General features: G+C 33.0%; 2 protein-coding genes across 2 annotated transcripts; one reads left to right on the top strand and one right to left on the bottom strand.

The window, feature by feature from the left end:
- On the bottom strand, positions 1,603-4,952 carry LOC105177025 (ABC transporter G family member 9). The gene is made up of 4 exons (XM_011100039.2): positions 4,318-4,952; positions 2,996-3,791; positions 2,577-2,893; positions 1,603-2,428 (listed from the first exon to the last, which is right to left on the bottom strand). The coding sequence occupies exons 1-4, from the start codon at positions 4,405-4,407 to the stop codon at positions 1,772-1,774; spliced, it is 1,860 nt and encodes a 619-aa protein (XP_011098341.1). The 5' UTR covers positions 4,408-4,952; the 3' UTR covers positions 1,603-1,771.
- Positions 12,345-15,722, top strand: LOC105177085 (beta-glucosidase 18-like). Its single transcript, XM_011100108.2, has 12 exons — positions 12,345-12,496; positions 12,602-12,668; positions 12,759-12,817; positions 13,144-13,219; positions 13,304-13,378; positions 13,479-13,566; positions 13,752-14,004; positions 14,108-14,223; positions 14,309-14,582; positions 14,677-14,779; positions 15,015-15,115; positions 15,330-15,722. Exons 1-11 carry the CDS (start codon positions 12,353-12,355, stop codon positions 15,056-15,058), a joined length of 1,299 nt encoding a protein of 432 aa, XP_011098410.2. The 5' UTR covers positions 12,345-12,352; the 3' UTR covers positions 15,059-15,115; positions 15,330-15,722.

Below are 16,488 nucleotides of genomic sequence, written 5' to 3'. Positions count from 1 at the left end.
GTTTAAATTCGACTGAATCGGATTCGCGATAGAATTTTTCATATTTTAAATTTCTCATCAAAATAGAAATTAGACCAGCCGTCTTTGAGTCCATTTCAAATAGAAGGGGTTTGAATTTAAAATTCAAATTTGGAAATGCGGTTCAATTTTAGGGACTCGATTGAATCCGAAATAGGCAAACAGTTCCAACTTGTTGAAATTTTATTTATAAATATATTTAAAATCTATGACTTTTACTTAATATATATATATATATATTTATGAAGTAGATTTTTAATATAATAATAACTTATTAGATAATTATAAAAAATAATCTCAGTTTCTTTTTTTTTAAAAAAAAAATCCATTAATTAATTGGAAAACAAACATTTTTAAAGAAATTCTGTAAGTTAGACCCATTGGGCCCAAATTGAAACAACTGCACAATGTTTGGTTTTGTATTTTGGCTCATTTTAGAGATGGGCCAAAACACAAAACCTTGTTTGTTTTTGTGTTTTGCACACCTCCACTAGGTGTGCAATTGTAATTTAATTTTTTTTATTACTTATTTTTTATTTTTTATTCTTCTCTTAACATAAATATATATATTATATTTCACTAACAAACAAAATACTATATATATACACATATATATTACTAAATATATATATTAAAAGACATGATTTGACAATGAACAATAACTCCTAACATCAAACCTACACCACTTATTTTATATTATTTTATATTATATCAAAACACAAATCCAAACATACCATTTATCTCAAAACACATACTTACTTATCTCTATTTTTCTCTCTCTATCTCCAAAACACCAAAACAAAAACATCCAAAACATTAATCCAAACATAGTGCTGGGATTGGGGTAGGGAAGGATAGGTCTAGAATCAAGGCGGTTCAAGTTTTTATATTATTTTATATTATATCAAAACACAAATCCAAACATACCATTTATCTCAAAACACATACTTACTTATCTCTATTTTTCTCAAACCTACACCACTTATTTTATATTATTTTATATTATATCAAAACACAAATCCAAACATACCATTTATCTCAAAACACATACTTACTTATCTCTATTTTTCTCTCTCTATCTCCAAAACACCAAAACAAAAACATCCAAAACATTAATCCAAACATAGTGCTGGGGTTGGGGTAGGGAAGGATAGGTCTAGAATCAAGGCGGTTCAAGTTTTTAGCTGAACTTAAACAATTGACTATTTTTTTTTTTATCTAAAATTAATAAAAGGTGTGGATTATTTACTATATTTAAATCATACTATTTAATATTTTCATATTCGATATATAAAACTGTATAACTAGATGTCCAAGAACTATGTATGTTTAAAAAAAAAAAAAAAACTAGCAATCACATACTCAAATATGTTTGCAAAAATAATAATGAATAATATCTACGCGTGTGATTATAATTATACATTAAAAAAATATATATGGTTTGAAAATTAGCTATGAATTTCTCTGGATTGAGCATCCAGTTTCTAAGTATTTTGTACATTAATAACTGCAAAAATGAATGGAAAACGAAACGAGTTTTGATAATTCAGATACTTTTAAAAGATCAAATGAGAACGTACTGGATAGTGATGGATACTTTATAAATAGTATAGATTATTGCGTCCGGAAGAAAAACGAACCACAGTCTACGAAACGAAAAAACAAATTAATGAGCCGTCCAAAGGCTCAAGTTATACCAAACTCTTTTCCGCAAAGACTATGACTAATAGCAGTTCCCCAACACAAAACCAGTCTATTTCTTTGTAACACCAATTCTCATGAGAGCAACATATGCAACCAGCCTATATCCCACAAGCATTACAGCCAAGGCAATCACTGCTATGGCATGCCCGCCAAGCCCGACGGGCTTGATCATCCCGAAATCCTCAACCAGACAAGTTTTGCCGTTGCCACAAGGATATGTTTCACCGGGCTTGAACTGGGACCCCAGCAAGAGCTTGAATGTGTACTGGCTGATCGAGATATACTTGATCCAACTTATGAATGCGGGCACGTGCTGGACGTAGTATCCGCTGGCTAGTAGGAATGTCAGCATGATTACTGATCCAAGTATGGTGGCTGATTTCTGGTTCATGACTGCGGCCCCAAGAGCAAGCCCGAGCCCTTGGGAGCACAGCACGCTGTAGAGGAGAGTGAACAGGCCTGCGAAGAAGCACCTGGGGTCGGGTTTTAGGCCCGCCATCCAGTAGGTTATGACGAAGAAAACGGTAGGGAGGACTAGTTCCATTGGCAGGTCACCTAATGTCAGCGCCATGAAGTATGATGAGAGACGGTACATGCCTGAAGACCGTTCCTTTGCGAGCATCATTCGTTCTTGAGGGAATGTGAAGATTGCTTGGAAGAGAGGGTAGAAGCCCCAAAATCCTGAGTAAAAGAAGAAAAGCCCCACCTGCATTGCGAATTCAAACACGATAGTTCGTTTAAGGACAGTTAAACATCAGTTCTTTTGATTCAAATGTAATAATTCAGCAATATGCAAGTTCATAATCTGTTTCGGCAATGTCACATTATGTAAGAAAATAACAATCTGGGATTACCTGGTCTTGCAAATGACTAATATCGGATTGCCACCATAGGAGTCCAGTCAGGATAGCTACGGCTAGAACCTGGCCGATTTTGAGGCCGGAGAAAGACTCATGCCTCCGTTCTTTTATTCCCCTCCTGAACAACACTGAAAATTGATCCCACCAAGTGTTGGACCATCTCCTCAACTGCTTATCGTCCGTTGCCATCTGAAGCTGATCATCAGCAGCAAGCTCTGCAGTCACACTCTCCAACAAATGTGTCTTGTAAGAAGCCACTAAAGTTTGCTTAATAGCTGCATGATCTTCCATCGAATCAGCCGTTGAAATTCCTAGAAAACAATGAAACTATCAGTGAACAGCGCTTAAAGAACGGAATACTGTCAGTTCAGTCCTGTATTTTCAATTCCGTGTTTCATCTCATTAGGACTTACCGTTTGCAAGATCTAACAGGAAATCAGCAGGATTCATGGCGACGGACAGAGAAAATCCAATGCTAGAGAAATAGTCCAAGGCACTCGAGCCCTTCCCATAATACAGAGGATTCCCTTCAGACAGCAAAAGAACCTTATGAAACATGTAGAAAAGCCTGCTCGAAGGCTGATGGATCGTCATAACGATTGTTCTTCCCCCGTTAGCCAAATCCCACAATGTCGACACAATCCTCTGCGCGGTGGTGGAATCCAGCCCTGATGTGGGCTCATCAAGAAACAGCAGACTCGGATTGATAAGCATTTCCTGCCCTATGCTGACTCGTTTCCTCTCACCCCCAGAGACTCCCCTCAAAAGAGGTCCTCCTATGATGCTGTGCCTACACCTAGACAATCCAAGCTGAGCTATCACGGCTTCTGCGTGCTCTGCCTTTTCAGCCTTCGTTAAAGTTCTTGGCAAGCGTAAAAGCGCGGTGTAAACTAACGTCTCCGTGACAGTTAGGTGAGGGTAGAGGACATCATCCTGCGTTACAAAGCCCGTGTTCCGCTTCATAGCGTTGGAGAACGGCTTGCCGTTGTATGTTATATTGCCCGAGAGACGACCGCTGGTTAGCCGGCCGCCAAGGCCGGTTAAAAGCGTCGTTTTGCCGCTGCCGGAGGGACCAAGCATGGCTAGCATTTCACCCGGCAGGACCATGCCTGAGATGCCTTTCAATATCAATTTCTCCTGGGATTTCGCTGTTTTCTTGAAGAATTTTCCGCTTTGCTCGGTTTTGATCTTGTACACAACATCCTCAAACTGCATTTTCGATTATCATCAAGTTAACATATGCACAACAATCTTTTGGAGTTCCAAGGTTGAAAGAGGACTGAATTTAATTATTGCTTATTAATTACATGTTTCCACGTTGGTGTAATAAATCAAACATCAATTTACAAAAAGAGATTCGAACCGACATGAACGTATAGCCAGTTTCTTGTAAGAAATTCAAGAAGAAGAATTCAGCAATAGATAGATCTCTCAACACATGATTATTCATACAATACAAGTCACTGAAATTACCCAAAAACTCTAATTAATTAACCCTAATTTAGTTTTCCCAGAAGTAATTACTCAATTCCAAATTCTTATTTACTTTATTTAAAAAAGAAACCCACAATCTCTAAATCAGCCCACATGAAAATCCATCGGCCATGGATTCATGCGACTGCTCATGATCATCTCTCTACGTGGGAAAAAGAAACCCTTATTCCAATATACAATTTTCATGCATGCATGACCAAAATCAATCAAAAAAAAAGAAAAAAAATCATCAAGCACACACCTTGAGAGTGACGGGAAGATTAGCCTTCTTGAAAATAGCCGGACTGATTTCTCCGTCGCCGGCCAGATTCTGCGCCTCCACGTCCACCATCTCCGCCGCCGCGCGCTACCTACAATTCTCCCACCACCGGATTCAAAACTCAAAAACCAAGAAAATCTACACCCGTCTCTCAAAACAACCCCCCCTGCGTGATATATATAGACCTCGTATGAATAAACACACACACACACACAAAATTAAATGACCCGATTTAATTAATTTTGTCTGATGATCAGAGTCAAAAGTGCGCTATAAATGACTCAGAAAGAATTCCCATAGTGGGATATTATGTCATGCATGATAGATGAGAGGGGCAGCTGGGCGGTCGGTGGTGGTGACTTGGCGGCGCGCGGAGGAGGAGGTCTTGGGCCGCAAGAATCCCCAGGTTTTTCCGGCGGCTTTTGTTGTGGGGTTTGTTTTCTTGTTATTCCTCCCAAATATAGTTCTCGATCAGTTCTTTCTTGGGCAGTGTTTGCGTCCCGTAGGGAACCAAACAGTACTACGTAATTGCAAATACATTCGTGTTCACGTTTCTTTGATTTTTATAGACATTCTCGGCTTCTTGACCTTATCTTTCTCCTACATTCAGCCCACGTTTGCTTTCCTTTCCTCACTCTGTTTACTACCAAATTGTATCAAACCTGAACCAATTATATGGTAAGTACAATACGTAATTGACCAGTAATTAGTCTATAATTTAAGAAAACTGAACGAATTACATGATAAGTGAATCATATTTACTTTATAATTAATTTGTTTGAATTAGACCAAACCTAATTCAAATAAAAATTTTTGTAATACGTAGTAACTAGAGTTATTGCACCAACTGTAACGTTTGATTTTTATGGTCAATATTTGTGCAATATTCTTTACATTGGATTTACTGCTCTTTGTCTTCTATCTTATTAATGATATAATCTCAGTTTCATGCAATAATTATTTCAAAACGGGCTACGCTTGTTGTAGGTTAATATTAATTATACTTCATATTATACATATTTATTTATCTACGTACGTACACATGATTATGTATGTACTTACGTATTAAATTTACATTATCTGTATATTTAAAAATATATCTGTATATACATGTACATGTATTAATTTATAATTTAAAAAATTCAAATTGTGATTATATTAGATATTATTCATTTACTTTTGGTATATCTCTTAGTCATTCATATTGTATGTATATTTAAGGAGAATGTTCAGTCTATACGTATGTATGTGGAAAGTGAAATGGAAAAGACTGTGTATGTACCTGATCCCAATACAAGAAAATAACCCAATAGCAACGAAAAATTTAATATTAAAATCAATATCCTGCTAATTAATTAGCAAGTAATATCATCGTTGTTAAATTATATTATTTATATATTTTTTAAATAATTAATTGATAAAAATATCAGCAAATATTTTTTAAAATTTTTGTATTAAATAATGTAAATTAGTAATAAGAAATTCACTTGCTAAATAGCTTGATATTGATTGAGTCATTTCCTTATAACACCCGTATAGAATTAATTATACTTATATATTGATGAATTTTCTATTTAAACTATATTATTTTTATTTTATTTTATAATACATATACATAAATATATATATACGCGGCGTATACTAAATTACGTCGTCTATTTTATACTAAAATAAATTGTATATGTGTAATGCCTACATAAAAAATAAAATAAAAATAGAGCAAATTTTGAAATAAAAAATCCAATTATAGTTATAACAACTAGACTAATTCAATGCAATGTCACATTTAATTTTGGATCGACATTTATGCAATATCATGAAATATGATTTAGTTCTATTTGCTTCCTATCATCACAAGGATCTTGCGAACTTGATGCAAGAAGTTAGGGTAGATCTTAACCCCATTTAAATTTATGTGTTTATATTTGTTAATTATGGCTTATTGATAATTGGGACATATTAATTAATATTAATTATGGCTTATTAATTTTTTGTTAGCATAATAATTCATGTGGGAATATGAAATATTAATTTTGGTAATAGTTAATTATTTTGGTTAAAAGTGAAAAGGTAACAAATATTACCCGTAATTGCTTATGTAACAGAGATCAAAATATTAGCCATGTACAACGGTAATTATTTATTAACTATGGTCAAAATTTATTTTTTTGTAACCGATTTTGTTCGACCATAATTAATAGTATTAATTTACCATGATTTTTAGATTGTAGTTGTTACAATATACAGGAAATTATTTATTTTTTGATAGTGTGTGAAGATAATAATTAATTTAGTATTTTGTCAGTATTTCACGTTTGGTGTAGTGAGGACATATATGCCATTTAGCTTAAAAGTTAAAAAAAAAAGAGGTGAATTATAGCTACCTTTGATGAGATTTGACATAATTATGAATGTCTCTCGTTGTTTGAAAAATTTTATATACCCCTTAAATAAAAAATAATTATGTAATTCTTAGACAGTGAAGTAAAATTTACTATTTTATCCTTGTTGATTTGTTTTTTCAAAAAAAGTTGTTGGTTAGTAAAGTAAATAATCTATTTAGAATATTAATTCATAAAATTATTTTATAAAATTCTAAAAAATATTAAAAATATTAGAATCCATAATTCAAAAGGATATTTTAGATAATTTACCACAAAAGATCTAATAAAATTGGCTCGGTATTACACATATGTTAGAATTTAAATAATAAGAAGGTATTTGTAATTATATCAAACCTGTGAGTGTAATTCATTCTAAAACAAATGCACATCATGAGTGTAAGATGTAAGTACCGAATTCATGTAAGTGATGAAACCGCCAAATTTTATATTTTAAAGAAAATATAAATTACAAACGGTTCCTTCTTACTATAATTATAAATATTTTTTCGTTATTTGAAAACTTACAAATATTTTCTTAAAATTAACAAATATTATATTATGACAACCCATTGTAGGAGGCTATTCGTTAAAATATTTATAATTTTTTAAATAATAAAAAAATATTTATAATTAAATTAAATTTCAAGAGTGACCCACGTAATATATATTTAAAAAAAAAAAGAAAAGTAAAAGAGAAAGTCAAGAACATAAGACAAGAAAAGAGACACAAGTCCCAGGAATGTATTGTTTAAGGTATTTGACAATTTCCTCCTTTTCAGAACAAAATCAGGAAAACCGCAAATACTTCCATCAGATCATATCTGGAATTTAATTCCAGAATCGTATGGTCAAGAATCCAAATCATTAGAATCTGACTAAGGTAATAAATCGACGGTCGCTGTCATCAGGTCAACACAAAAAAGGAGGATTGACTTCAGAAAGGTGCCGCACCTGATTATATCTCCTGACATCATAAGACAGCCTGTATCCACTCACAAATTTTTCTCCTTTAAAAACGTAATATTTCCAATCATGCTAATCGTGCTTCTAAGTTATTTATTTGCTTTCTTTACTTACAATAGTTTTTTCTTTTTTTTTTTTAATTTGTTTTAATTATAAATATTCTTTTATTATTTAAAAAAATATAAATAGTTACTAAAATATTAATATGAGTTGTCACAAGAGAGTATTTATTAGTACACTTATAATTTAGGAGGATATTTATAATTTTTCAAAAAACGAGAAGGTATTTATAATTATAACAAATTTTAAAAAAATCCCTTGTAATTTGCTCTTATTTTTTTTATGACACTCTATCTCCATAAATTTAGCACTCTATACCCCATAAAATTACGAATACCATGATCAATATTTCCTTACTGACACAAGAGGGTATTTGTTAATATCAATAAATTCAATGAATTTGACTAATGAAAGGATTTATTATTAGACGAAAGCAAATCTCAAGAGTACCAGATATAATCTTCTAAATCAAGAAAATCTACTGTAATTACACCAAACCTCAAGAGAAGAAAGTGTAAGTATCCCACTATAAAAAGAAAATCACTCCCCACACACAACGAGCGACTCATGATACTGCAATATAAAATTTTAAAATACTAATGATAGCATCAAATATTTATACCAATAAAAACACCAATTTATTTCAAGGGTCCACATCATCCGTGAACACTCAATATACTATCATATTTATTGTCAATTTTTTCCCATATTAATCAGTTGATCTGCTTTTAATAATATATATTAATTTTTATTTTTAAAATTTCTGTCGTATCTATCTGATTATATACATAGGTATTATATAGCAAAACTGCTAGTTTCGTCATAAAATTATGAGATATCAGTCTTAACCATTAAGCTAAAATCTGGTCGTCACATTAATTTCGAGTCTATTTTCTTGGATCTAGGCCCATAATTGTGATTTGGCGTGGGCCTTAAATGGTGAGGGTCCAGGGCCCAAAATTCCCCAAAAAACTCGGAATGAGCTATCAATGTAATAATATCTTGAACTATGATGGCATTTTGTTAATTTAAAACAAATAAAAAATATATTATTTTGTTAATTCCCTTCAGAATGCTGGATTTCTTTTTTAGTTGTTAGTTTAAAAGCTTAAAAATCTATAATTTTTATAAAGAAAAATTTAAATCTTTCCGTGCCAATTTTGACCAACTTTTTAAATTAAAAAATCATATTGCTTGCGTTAAAATTTTTAATTTTCGAAATTTCTAATTTTTAAGTATAAGATTACCAATTTATTTTTAAATTTATCTCTTTTCTATTATATCTGAAGGGGTTACATTGAAGTTTGAGCAGAGCAATTTTTGACTAAATTCAAAATTTTTAGAATTTTAAATTCTTTATTGTAATAAATATTCCTATTGATTGAATTAAAATAAAAAAAATTATATTTTTTTTTTTATGAATTCATTTATATATAGATATATAGTCAAAGAGGAAAAGATCATGTTTAGTCAATCAACATTGAATAATTTCATTAGCTGATTATTTATTAAAAATATAGCGAGTTAATTACTTGTTTTTTTAATACATAATATTATTATTTCCATTACGTATAAATAAATAAATGCTTTAAATTAGCAATCAATATTTCTAGGTAAAAGACATATAACTTAATTAGAATTTTAGGTCCTATAATTTTACATAAGAACTCACAATCTTAATTAAATATCTCTTCATTTGTCTCACATTTTTTAAAACCTTCCCAACCCACAAGAAACAAAAAAAATAAAAAAGGGATCACAAGTACTTAATGTATGAAATTTTTTTATTTTCTTGATTTTTTTATATTTTTTATTTCCTTGAATTTTAAATTTTTTTAATCTTTATTTTGTTTTATTATAAATTTAGCTAAAAACTCTCATATGGTAAAAAAAAGGCAAAAATCCCCCTGTGTTTTTCAATATTGCATACTCTTTCCTTCCATTAGGTAAGCCCCAACAACATTAATTATTTGCTAAATTGCCTATTATGTCCTTCTTATAATAACCATTGATCTTCAATTATAAAAAATGAACGGTCCAAATTTTAAGTAATTTAAATATATTATTTATTTATTTATATATATACACATACACTATATAATATATATATATCTTTTGACGGCAAAGCCGTCGTTGCCTAGACTGTTTTGGTTCCACCGCCACACCACCCCTTTTTGGAAGGGTATTCGTAATTATGCCAAAACTCAGGGGAAGTTGTTGTAATTTATTATTTTTTTAAAATTTTAAATATTAAATAATTTAAATATTATTTTTAATAAATAATAAAATTTAAAATAATTCATATTAATTTTTTGCTATTTTAATATTTAATTAATATTATTTATAAATAAATAAAATATATTTAAATTCATAATAATTTAATTGAGTTAATAATATTATTATAATTATACTTTTATATTATATTGCATATAAAAAAATGTGAATTTTAGTATATTAATTTTGTATTTGTTTTTTAAATTCAATATTTTAATTTTAAAATTTATATACTTTTTAGGTGTTTTTATATTAAATTAATATATTACATATATAAATATAATTTATTGTAATATATTTAAACTCAATAAATAATTTAAATTAATTAAATATATTTACATAAAATAATAATATAAATAAATTATTTTAAAATATATTTAAATGTTAAAGAAATGGACAAAATGAAACATTATACACTTAAAATAATCTCAAAAGTGTCAATAAATGAGACCCACTCACTCAATAGGCCAGTGCCACACACTCTCCTTTAGTTTCTAACGGTGAGGGTTTCTTTTGTTATATTTTATAAAATATAGAGAATTTTTTGCCTATAAAATTAACACATTCGAGATTTCTTGCTATTTCACCAAAATACAGAGAGTGTTATGCAATTTACCCTAATTTTTTTCTAAATTGTTTTAAACACCATTCGGTTTTTCCGTATAAATCAATTAGACATTTGCCTTCTCCAGCTTGTATTTTGGCTTTGGTTGATTCGCCATCTTAATGCATTACCATTTTTATTAAAAAAAAAATTATCATCATTAAAAATAAATAGGCATAATAATTAATCATTGATCACGATTGCAACAGTTGTGGGTTGTGGTAAAAATAATTTTTATAGTGGATAATATAAGTTTTTACATAAGTAATTAGGAATAAGTTGTTGTTCGGATTTACTCCAATTGCTATAAGTAAAATGGCCCCCGTGAGGCCACTTCAAATGGCACATGTCCACCCTAATGATAGGCCTACAACCAGCTTTAAACCCCCTCTTCAGAGCCCCAAAGCATGAATAGATCTGTTAAATCTTTCCTCCCTCATCTGCTGATCAATCCCTAAAGTAATAGTAGAACCAAGATGCTCTTATCTTAGTTGTGTAGTCCTACAACCTACTATACTGTCATTTCGAATTACCCTCAATGCTACCTTTCTGGCCTCAGTTCATTTATTATGTCCACTCTAAATTCCTTTAAACACATCTTCTTGTCAGATTTGAACTTCTGCAAGTACTTGTCTTTTAGCCAATTCGTCTTCATATTTTCAACATAAAAAATTTTAGGACATGAATGATGTGACTGCAAAAGGTCGATCTGGAATGTTTCTTCACCCTTTATTTTAATTGCATGTATCTTCCATCTACATTCACAATTCCCACACTGTGTATGTATCCGAACTTTGTCCATTTTAATGAATTTCACACTTCTTTTTTTGAATAGCATAAGACTGCAATTACTTTTTAAACTCTTTTTTATTGCCAAATAAAATCCCAATTTCAAATATTAGATCATAAATTGATTGAGGATTAAAAACAGAATTTGAAGGTCCATCACCGTACCTTCATCCAGATCACCATCATTTTCCACAACATCCTCCAATCCATCATCATCATCATCCTCACAGGAATCACTTGTATCCTCCACTATTTGCTCTTCATCCCTTCCTTCCTCTTCATTGATGCCGAGTGGCAAATGTTTTCCCTCCCATTCCACCTCACCTTCTGACGTGGCGACTAATTCAATGTCTTTTTCTTTCTTTCTTTTTTCTTAAATTCATGTAATGTGTCCATGTAATGCAATATTAGCCAATTAAAACAATTTAACAGATCATCTGAGGCCCATGTCCCGTTTTTCGGCGACTTAATGAAAATTCCGACGACAACTGTCTTAAAATTAAGCACAATCTGAAAGATAAAAAAATTAAATCGAAATCGAACAAGTTAATGAACCTAAACGAGAAATAAACAAAAATAAAGAACGAAAATTGGCTTTAGTCCTTAATGTTATTGATGTTTGATATGATAAAATTTTTGATTTGTTATATAATATAGTAATTTATGATACTTAAATATTTTTTTTTTATATTTTTGAATATTTTACGATATTTATTTTCTATTATTGGATAATATTTTGATATGCAGCGACTAATCTAGAACAGTACGCCATCAATATTATCAATGCAACTTTGACCCATTGACCCATGCTCAGAAAAGGCCATTTTGCCAAACTGTTGGAGCTCAAACGGTCAAAGTTTGTTTCTATAAATGGACAAACATGTCTCTGCACTCTGCAGTTGCTCAAAGAGGCCGAAGACAGAGGCAGAGAGGAATAGAGAATATGAAAATGACATGGGTTTTCGTCTCCCATTGCTTAATCTTGCTGCTATCTGCGCTCATATCATCAGCTGAAAAACAAGTTGACATCAAAAGGTCGGATTTTCCACATGGGTTTTTCTTCGGAGCTTCCACTTCTGCATATCAGGTCTGTGATTTCTCTCTCTGTTTCAACCACTGTGTTTTTTTTTTTTTTATGTTTTTCAAGAAAATGGACTTGGACCCATGTTGTCTTTGTCTCCATTTTGTTAAGATCGAAGGAGCAGTTCTTGAAGACGGTAAAGGCTTGAGCAACTGGGATGTTTATTGTCGGATTAAAGGTGATAAACCTGAGTTTCTTGATTTGATCCTCTGTTCTTGCCTGTTTGTTGCTGTGGAGTTTGACTTTTGGCGTGCTTTGAGATTTTCAGGTACTATAGCGGATGGGACGATTGGTGATATAGCTAATGATCATTATCATCGATACATGGTAATAACCCTGCATTTTTTTAGTTTCATCTTGGAATCATTTGAGCAAATTGGTTGCTATTTAAGCTTCGACAATCGATATACCAATTATCATTATCAAATATTTATGACTAATCACTAATCACTGGTACAGCAAACCAACCAACGACTGCTATGAAAGTAATGAAACACTTGCATGTTGGTGTGGTTCAAACCTATAACTTAACGGTCAGAAGGGCCTCAGGTTCCCTGAATAAATTCAACCTAGCCTCACTGACAGTTTTATCTTAGGATTAAAGATGATTTTATTATGTTTTTGTTTCTTTAATTTCCACTAATGAATCACAGGAAGATATTGAGATAATGCATTCACTTGGATTGACTGCTTACCGCTTTTCGATTTCATGGAGTAGAGTTCTTCCCAGTATGTACCTTTTCAAATTTCCTTTCTTGGTTGGCTGTTTTAGCTTGTAATTCTTGACAAGTATCTCTCTGATTATGGTTATAGGAGGGAGACTTGGTGGGGTTAACCAAGCTGGCATCACCTTCTATAACAGTATTATTGATAATCTCCTACTTAGAGGTACTATGCCAAGTAGTGATTCTTTGATATCCAATGCTTCAACCCCTTCGATTAAAGTTACTAGTTTTTTTCAGTTGATATTGGATAAGGTTGAATATAGGTATACAGCCTTTTGTGACGATTTTCCACAATGAATATCCTCAAGAATTTGAAGACCGATTCGGGGGCTGGCTCAGTTCTGTAATGCAGTAAGTATATGAATCCAGTTTTCGTTATCTGACTCGCTAAATCGAGCTTGTCAAGTAAAGTGTAAAAGCCAAGAATATTGTTCAACAATGATCATCTTGGATAATTGTCCGTCTTTTGATTGATTTTCTACAAGGATTCATTTCATTGGGCTGGTTGGTTAATGGGCAATGTATCTGGTTTACAGGGAAGAGTTTGTCCATTTTGCCGAGACATGTTTTAAGCATTTCGCTGATCGAGTGAAGTATTGGATGACTATGAACGAACCCAACGTGTTCGCAGAAATGGCCTATGAAAGTGCAATGTTCCCTCCGGCTCGTTGTTCGTCTCCTTTCGGTCACTGTGCCGGTGGGAATTCAGATGTTGAGCCTTTGATTGCGATGCACAACATGTTGTTGGCACATGCCAAAGCGGCTAAATTGTATCGTGAGCAGTATAAGGTAAGCATCTGTTCAATAACCTCAAAAGATGATGCAAACATATGTGTATTTAAAAGTTTTAAATCTTTTCGTTCTCCTCGCCTACTAAGTGATCATGATGCAGTCCAAAGTCAATGGTGTAATAGGCATCACCGTCTGTGCATACATGTTCACACCACTGAGAGATTTTGAGGATGATATCCAAGCTGCAAACAGGGCCTTAGCTTTTAATGCTGCTTGGTGAGTGTTACAAATCAACATAAGAAACAAAGCTTTCTGTTTTTCCTGATCATGATAGATCATGTTCTGTGTTCTCATTGAAAAGGATGTTGGACCCACTCGTGTTTGGGGATTACCCTCCAGAAATGAAGCGTTATCATGGAAGCGAATTACCAAGCTTTTCTTCAGAAGAGAGAGGGCTTTTAAGAGACAGCATAGACTTTATGGGGATAAACCACTACGGCGAACTCTATGCAAAGGATTGTATCCACTCCAGTTGTGTGTGCAATGATTCTGTTTATACCCTAGGTAGCGACCGACTGATCCGTGGGTTTGTCTACACTACTGGAGAGCGCAATGGCGTTCCAATTGGGGAACCAGTACAAATTCTGATACTTCATCTCTGATCGACATTTTACCATTTACCAAATATGCAGTCCATGTTTCTAATACTCTTGCTCATTCCTCGTGCAGACAGGAATGTCTCAATTTTTTGTGGTTCCGAGAGGCATGGAAGATATTGTGAACTATATGAAGGAGAGGTACCATAACAAGCCAATGTTTGTCACTGAAAATGGTAAATATCTGCATGCAGTCGTCTTCCTTTATGCATGCTTGCCTTGTCTATGCATAAAAAAAGTCGATGACTCATACTGTGGTGATGTAATTGTCGTATGACATTCCCAATTTGAAAGTTAAGCCGGTCAAAAGGTGGATGGTTTATACGAAAGATGATTAGAACCCGTTTTACTAGTAATACAGATCAGTTAATTCATTTTCTCTTTTCACTGTGGTACTGATTTCAATTCCAGGTTACTGCTCTCCGGGCCAACGAAGACGACATCTACCAGCATGATGTCAAGAGAGTCCGTTATCATCAGTTGTATCTTGCATCTCTTGCTCAAGCTATGAGGTACTTAAGTTCTATGACGTGACTCAAAATTAGGCTTAGTAGACGTTGATATTGTTGATCGTCTGCACTACTGAAACAAATACATATCGTAGGCCATGTTTTTCATTGAAATGTCGTGCGGGCTCTATACCATTGCTACATCTAGTTAAAAATTTGTGTACTCATTACATGAACTGAAATGCTAATCGCCACAGTCTTCGATCAAAATCTGCAGGAACGGGGCTGACGTGCGAGGCTATTTCATATGGAGCTTGATGGATAACTTTGAATGGTCAAGCGGATACAGCTTGAAGTTTGGAATTTACCGCATCGATCCGCAAACACTAAACAGGATTCCGAAACTGTCTGCTACTTGGTACAAAGATTTCTTAAGCAATTCCAGTCTTGGTGGTGTAGACTTGTCTAGTACAGTTCCAAATGGGAGCAAAGATGTATCAAGGGTTCACTCCGAATGATGAAACTTACTTGGAAAATAACCCAGCTCAATCGGACCTGAATCAATCATATCGCAAGTACACTATAATTGTTGTGTAATTAGTGTACAATTTAAGAAAATCAGATTGATTCGACAAAATCTGATTCAGACAAGAATTTTTCTATTTACAGTAAGCAACTTCCTATGTTTTTTTTTTTTTATAAAAATCATAGCATTAAAATTCAGTCCACCATCTTTTGTTGCTCAAACTTTCGAATGTGATGGATGCCAAATAATCATGTATATATATATAGTTATATATTTAATATGTGATTGGTATTAGCTGTTTTTCTGTTCTTGAGTCTTGGAAAATAGGCTCGTTTAAGTGCAAGAAAGTATATATTCTTTATCATTGAGCGAAAAATTACATCATGTAATGTACATGTAGGGTATAACCCTCCAGTGGTATTCGTCGTTTCACGGAGAAATCCTATCAACTATTACAACACTTATTGGAGTATAAACTCCTTAAAATACAACCCGAAAAGAGAAACTTGCGGAAACGTAAACAATACAACGAAAAGGAAATATAAAAGCACTGTTTGAAAATGGCTCAGGTTAAAGCCAGATCCAGAGAAAACGGGACGCGGTCACCACAAAGTACCGTTCCCAAACCAGCCCTCACAACTCACGGCTACTCCACCCGAACCACCCAAGGAACACCTCGAATCACAAAGACCCGTCAATATACCCGGAAACCCACACACAGAATATCACAGAGATAAGGCAAGGGGAAAGTGTATCGGAAAACAGATTTCAGTTCGCGCACCGAGCGGAAAGGGGGAAATCCCCTTTTATAGAAAGTCTCAAGTAACTGCCGAAGGAACACAACCGTTTGGGGGTTTTCTTGAAGCCATTAGATTGGCTTCAGAAAACCGCCGGACGGTGGCTATTCTAA

Source organism: Sesamum indicum, linkage group LG14 (genome assembly GCF_000512975.1).
Source record: "Sesamum indicum cultivar Zhongzhi No. 13 linkage group LG14, S_indicum_v1.0, whole genome shotgun sequence".
Lineage (NCBI taxonomy): Eukaryota > Viridiplantae > Streptophyta > Magnoliopsida > Lamiales > Pedaliaceae > Sesamum > Sesamum indicum.
The sequence above is the reverse complement of the archived record's forward strand: the minus strand, read 5'-3'. Positions and strand labels throughout refer to the sequence as shown.